This window comes from Aulostomus chinensis, chromosome 19 (genome assembly GCF_037954235.1).
Source record: "Aulostomus chinensis isolate RoL2024-O1b breed Wild chromosome 19, RoL_Achi_v1.0, whole genome shotgun sequence".
In the NCBI taxonomy this organism is placed as follows: domain Eukaryota; kingdom Metazoa; phylum Chordata; class Actinopteri; order Syngnathiformes; family Aulostomidae; genus Aulostomus; species Aulostomus chinensis.
In genome coordinates, this window is record NC_141338.1 from 11226874 (window position 1) to 11233776 (window position 6903).

General features: G+C 43.9%; 1 protein-coding gene and 1 long non-coding RNA gene across 2 annotated transcripts; one reads left to right on the forward strand and one right to left on the reverse strand.

Annotated features, from left to right (window-relative positions):
- The first annotated feature begins 1165 nt into the window (after window positions 1-1165).
- car15 (carbonic anhydrase 15) lies at window positions 1166-5064 on the forward strand. The gene is made up of 8 exons (XM_086187177.1): window positions 1166-1409; window positions 1501-1530; window positions 2323-2499; window positions 2568-2713; window positions 2808-2900; window positions 2972-3038; window positions 3116-3276; window positions 3367-5064. The coding sequence occupies exons 1-8, from the start codon at window positions 1358-1360 to the stop codon at window positions 3589-3591; spliced, it is 951 nt and encodes a 316-aa protein (XP_086043303.1). The 5' UTR covers window positions 1166-1357; the 3' UTR covers window positions 3592-5064.
- Window positions 3222-5355, reverse strand: LOC147244024 (uncharacterized). Its single transcript, XR_015110370.1, has 4 exons — window positions 5223-5355; window positions 4736-4821; window positions 3381-3597; window positions 3222-3305 (listed from the first exon to the last, which is right to left on the reverse strand). It is a non-coding gene; the product is annotated as an uncharacterized LOC147244024 (long non-coding RNA).
- Window positions 5356-6903: the final 1548 nt, after the last annotated feature.

Sequence of the window (6903 nt, forward strand, 5' to 3'; positions counted from 1 at the left end):
AGCAGTTAGCAACTGAACTACCGGAGGGGGGAAATAAAACACTGGGTAGAGTGACGGTCAAACTGGCGGCAGAAAAAAAGTAGTTAATGAGGAAAATGATAATTAATGGGGAAAGTCATAATTTTACAGGGACAAATGTCATAATATGAGAATGGAGTCATGACTCCAGGCGATAAAAGGTTATTACAGGGTATTATCAGGTTTTTACTGACGACTTTTTTCCATAAATGTGTGATTTGATTTCTTACAGAATTATGACTCGTACAATTCTGGCTTTGATTCCCGTCAAATTACAACTTTCTCGTGAAGTTATGACAGCTTTTGTTAAATGGACTTTTTCCTCATGAAACTATGACTTTGAAAAAAAAAATTGTGACAAAGTTTTGATTGTTCTTGTTCCATGATTTTTCTCATGAAATCGAAAATTCTGACTTTCACATGAATGATTAAAATTATGACTGTTCTTATTCATTGATGACATTCATATCATCACTTTACTCTGGAAACATAAAAATATGATTCTCAAAATATTACAACTTTATTCTTACAGGATTTTATCCCCCTTGAAGTGGCTCTAATAGTCCATGGTACAGGGAGGCTGTTAGTTTTCATATCAGATTGTAACTGGCTTGAATATTGGCACTATAGCTTCAGGTGAATGTAGCTAGTTGTTAGTTTAGCGCATCATTAAAATATCAACCCTTCGACAAAATATCACCGTTTTTTTTTTCAAAATTTATAAGACTGCATCAATAATGCTTTTCCATCCCCGCCATTTTAGTGATTGTTCACTTTATTTTTCTTCCAAAAATTATATTTACTGTCATGAAAGTGATGGGAGACATTTCTCGTTTATAGATCAGTGAGGTGAAGCATTAGTCACTCCTCCTCCAATCAAGCGTCATCTACACACACACACACACACACACACACACACACACACACACACACACACACATACAGTATATGTGTGTATTGTGTTTCCTTCCTATTCAGGGCGATACATCCTGGGCCTTCCAACCCTCAGATGAATGGGTCTTGTTAGCAGCCTCTGGGCATCAATGCAGGCGGAGAGCAATGGGAGGGGTAATGGTGGTTTAGTGTGTGTGTGTGTGTGTGTGTGTGTGTGTGTGTGTGTGTGTGTGTGTGTGTGTGTGGGGTTGAAGCTGCATCAATGAGCCTGTTGATGAGTGAAGACCACTAGACTGGTAATGACACACTTCAATGATCCCACCAGGACAAATAAAACTCAGCTTTCACCCCCAGGTCGACTTAAACCAGCCGTCCACGCTGATAGTCAGTCTACCTCAGATAGCGACGCCTGTCCGGTTTCTTCTGCAAGCCGCAGGGTCCCACCATGATTTTTGCCGCTGCTCTTCTCATGATTCATCTTTCATACACGGAGTCAGGTGAGTTTTACACTGCGATGTTTCTAATGAGTCATTTCTTCACTCCAGAGATGGATGTAGTTGCTAAAATGTTGTTATTTCTATATTCTAGAGGACTACTGTTACAATGAACCCCACTGTGGTGAGTAATACTTACTACTACTACTAACCGCTGTAATATTACAGCAATATATTCAATGGCTGCTGGTGCGATATTAGGCTTTGTGAGGGCTGGAGCATGAAGCCACTCATAAACAACTGCTGATGCGTTTGTCTAACGTTCACTCCATCTTACCTGAATTTTACCTCCTTGCAACTGGTCCTTGTTCTGTAGAGGTGCGGACACCGACTGTCCTGTGCTGTGCTGCCCCCTTTTGGTTTGATTTAAGGTGTTTCTCAATGTTACAAATTGTACCTTTAAACTGCCTGCTGCTTGGGGGTCGTGGAGATTGAAATACATCGTGACTCTTCCTCTTGTGAGATGAAATAAGTACACTGGCACCAAAAATTGACTTTTTAAACATCAAAACAGCTGATGAGATGAACAGAATCGTCATGTGTTGCAGATGAATTGTTTTACCATTCATCAATCATCACAGCATCCCAGTGTCGTGATGCTCTCGTTATCACGGGTGAAGTGAAGTGACAGTATTGCCTGTTACTCTGTAATTCTTGTTCCTAGTTGACAGAATAAATGGTTGAGGGAGGACATTGAACACCCAACGCTGAAATCTCATGATAATAAAGAGTATTATTATCTCCTTCTAAGTGAAACTTTTCCTTGACGGCTGCTTCCAAGAACAAACTTCAGTACTTATACTTCTTGTCCTGATAAAACTGCTCTGCGTGATCTTGCTACTACTCACAAAGACATCACGTCTTCCGTGCTGACCCCCCCCCCCCCACACACACACACACACACACATACCCTCAGGTCCTTACGCCTGGGGAGACACCTTCCCATCATGTCACCCTTTAGTTGAAGAGCATCACTCTCCCATCAACCTGGACCATGGGGTCACCACAGACGGGTCCCTGGGACCCCTACACCTGGAGGGCTTCGATGAGACACAGACTGGGCACTGGAAGCTAGAAAACGACGGACACTCAGGTGAGTAGACCGCAAACACACCCACACTGCTGGTGGTGTGTGTGTTTACATGAGTCCTCTGCTGTCAGTCTTACTGCAGGTGGGCAGCGGCATGTCAGTGAGCGGCGGGGGTCTTCCAGATGTGTACCACACCATCCAGCTGCACTTCCACTGGGGAGGGCCGACCTCCAACGGCTCGGAGCACACGGTGGAGGGACGGCGATACCCGATGGAGGTACAGTTTGGTCAGTAGACAGTTTCAGTGTTGCAAAGCAGCTGCAAACCAGCAGTGCAGCGTTGCATGCATTTACCGTGCTTTTATATTCCAGATGCACATAGTAAACATGAAGTCCATCCACCCGAACATGTCTGCAGCCTTGGATGACCCAAGCGGCCTCGCTGTGCTTGGGTTCTTCATTGATGTCAGTTTCATTTAATTGGCTGTATTTCATAGCTTTTACATTACGACTCATCCTGGTTCCGGCTCTTTCAGGTTTTTTACGCAGAGAATTTGCCATTCGGGCACATATCAGAAAAACTCTCCTTGGTTGCTCACAAAGGTTGGAGTTCTTCAAATTCTGCTTTTATTTTTGTTGTTTCTAAGCAATCTTGTGAAAGTTGTGTATCTTCCTCAAAGGTCAAACTACTAAAGTTCAACCTTTTCCCCTGATGAGCCTCCTGCCCAAGAACAACATGAGCCAGTATTACCGTTATTATGGCAGCATCACCACTCCTCCCTGTTCTCATGTGGTTATCTGGACCCTCTATGAAGTCCCCATCTACATCTCGTGGTCTCAGGTGGGTTTCTTCAAAACAATTCTTGCTTTCTGTCAATTAGAACAAAAGATCAAAGTTAAAATCTCTCTTTTTTTTTTCCCTTTTCCTCAGCTGGCTCAGTTTACCTCTCAGATCTTCTCCACGGAGGAGGACGCAGAGCAGGTCACACCTCTGCGCAACAACTTCAGACACATCCATCCCACCTACAGCCGCGTCCTCTCGGCTTCAAGAGATGCCAAAGTCCTGACAGGGGGGGCAGGCGGTCCCCCCGGCGAGGCTGTGGTCCTGCTTCTGCTCCAGGTCTTTCTACTGGGAAGCTTCGTCTCTGGATATTAACGCCACCTTTACAGCAGAATCATTTCAGACAAGGAGGTCAAATGTGGAAAAGTCAGAAGAAAAGAAAATTCCATGCCTCCATTTATGAGATTTTGAATAGTTTTATTTAACATCTGTCGAAGTGACGTAAACCGGACAGGACATTCATTTGTCTTTGAGTGATTCTGGAAAACACTAAAATACAATCTGTGAAGAAAAGTACTGTACTGTGCTCAGAAATTACTAATACTTATGATTTTGCCTCGCATGTTTATTTAACTCCAATAATAATGTGAACTAAACACTGTCGAGCATCTTGGGTTTTGTGATTTTCATGTAGCTTGCAAAGAAAAAAAAAAGGTTCATTCATGAATTCCAAAATATTGAAGAAAGAAAGATTAAAGAAAAAAGTTATGCAAGTCAAGCAGGAGTTCCAGTCAGGAAAGCAGCTTTGTCATTTAGCCACAGGCTAGTACCAACATGCTAACAACGATTTAGCTAGTAGCCTCTGTTGGTGTTCACTGCTTTTGATTAGCATAAGCTAATGTTAGCTGACAGCTGAGGTTGGTGGGAGTGTCATGAGGTTTGGAGTTCTGAAATAGGTTTTACTTGTGACATGATGAGTAGAAGTTACCTTGATTGTGGTGTGTGTGTGTGTGTGTGTGTGTGTGGGGGGGGGGGGGCTCTTGGTTTACTCTGCACTGAGACAAAATCCTTGGTCCACTTCAATCAGGGTGTTGTTAACACATTACACAAGTCTCAGTCTGCACCCCCCAACCATGAACCAAGCAATGGGTGGGACACCACCCTGACTGTCACGTTGTTTAGGGACCAGGTGGACCAGGAGGTGGCCTGATCCATCACATGATTTCCAGGTAGAGATGGATGTGCTGTAGCGCTGCATCTGCTACACCCCCACCTGGGTTCTTCTCAGTGAGTTTAGCTTTTTACCTGTCAGTTACATCACATCCCCACTTGCGTGTGTCGCTCCTCCAGCTGTTATCTGGTGATCTTGTCAGGAAAAGTCAGCAGTTTAATGAAGCTACCGCGTTTATGAGTAGGCATGCAGTTTACGATTGATGCTAAATCCAATGCTAAAAGGTAGCTTAGCCGTTTTATTGACCTCCCTTCTTGCCTCAGTGGACTTGTGCTCTTTGTGTCCCACCTGGTGGTGAGGGAGACCTCTTGTCATCTGAAAGTAAGTCAGGAATAGCATCCTAGTTGCTGACAACAATAGCAGCTTTAAACGGCCTAAAATGGAACAGAACCACAGATAAAACGATTAGTTCCACCTTATTTTGTAAGGTTAGGGTTTTAAATGTTAAAGTAACACAACCCAGTACCACTGATCACCTGTGAACACTGGACAAACAAGTAACCTCAATGTAACTGTGATCGATGTGTGAAAATACGTGTATCGAATGTAAAATGTCTTGCTGTGAAAACTGATCAGATATTTTGGGTCAGTTGCAATGGCTGTATTTAGATGAGAGAAATAACATGAAATGATTATAATCTGTTTATAATAAAATATTTTAAAAATTAAATTGTGAATGTGTTGCTTTCAGTACATTTTAAAGAATATTTGGAATATTACATGCTGACATTGCTTCAGCATTGCTGAATAAAGCTGGAATCTTTATCTGGTTCACCTGGACACTGGAGGTTATCCATGGAGGTGAGAAGAGAACCAATGAGCTCAGGTGAAGTGGTAACACCTCAACCAATCAGACGGCTTGCTGCAGATGCTGTGTGCTGGTTTCGAGATGATGATGAGTGGTCTTGTGTGGTCTCTCAGCCTCTCTCCCTCCTGCGTGCAGTCACACCATCCTGCTCCTGTCACAGCCTTTTACTGACACACACACACAGACCCTAGTGTGAGCCTCTCACTCACTCTGGGCTCTGGAACTGAGAGTCCTGGTTGGGCTGAGGTGACGTCAAGCTGCAACCAAGCACGACAGACTTCACATTTCTGAAAATCAGCCAGAGGAGGAAGAGATCAGTTGCATCAACACAATTCTTAACCCCCCCCCCCCCCCTTCATAATTTAAGACCTTTTCGCACAGGCCAAAATAACCTAGTTAACATCTGGTTTTTGTCCAGTGACTCTGCAGTCGTCACAACACAATCACGTGCGTCACACTAGAAGTCGGAGCTCCACTGTTAGCAACGGACACAGAGAACAGGAACCTGGCCCCCCCGCTGCTGACTTCTGTGACTTTATGTCGTCTTGGCCACAATTTCAACCAGTCTATGTCCAAGCGGCAGCGTTCCAACAGCTTTCAGTCAGTGTTAAGTTTGAAAAACATTACACAACAGAACAGGAGCACGTCACTGTCCCCCATGCTGCTTTTGTCACTGTTACCGAAGATAGCAAGCGAGCCTCAGAGGCTGCACTCTGACGGCGAGCTAACGTCAAACATGAAGCGTCACCCAAAAAAACAAAAGGTCAACTCCTCATCTACTCTCAGTGGGACAATCAGCTATTTAAATGGTTTAACTGGGTTCAAAAACTGATGAAAATATGATTGTCGTGTGCAGGAGGATGCAACAACCTAAGGGGGACCCCCGTGCTACCAGGTCTTTGTTGAGTGAGGTGGGGACTGTTAGGTCCCCCTACCTGGGGCCCCAAGAGCACATAGGAACTCCCGCGCTCCTCTTTGAGTCAAAAATGACCTTGACACCTTTAGGAGTCTTAATGAGACGAGATTCACTTGGCTTGACGCTGCTCAGATACTAAGTCTGTTGAGATTTAGCAGGATTCGTCCCCCAGCGACGCCGAGTAACACAGGAAATAGAGTAACCCTCTCTAATCAACAGGATTCTTCAAACTTTGCCTGACTTTAGTTGAAAGATTTACATCATGAATAAGAATGTAAAACAATCGGGCAACAGTGAAGCTTTAACTGTTGTTTATAAAGGAATGAGCATCACCAGTGAAGCCCAGGCTGAGCCATGGACTACAGGGTCCACTAGTGCAGCGCCTGCTTCTCTCCTGCTGCCGCCGAGTTAAAGAATTCTCACAAATCTGAAACTTGACAAACAACTTTGATAACAACATGGTGTGTAAATTCTTGTATGTGGAATGAATCTCACCATCCTGGCTGTTACAATTTATTACAAACTGTATTACACAACGTTCAAGTGTGTGTGTGTCAGCGAATCACATGACCTGCCTCCACCAGCAGGACAGACAGTCATTGTTCAACTGCTGCAGACTGTTTAGAATTCATGAAATTTCAGTTTAAGAGCAGTGTGTCAACTGTAAATCTCATGAACCCATTTCGTTTTTCCATCACGCTTAATAATTGAAAAACAACTGTTTATGGATGT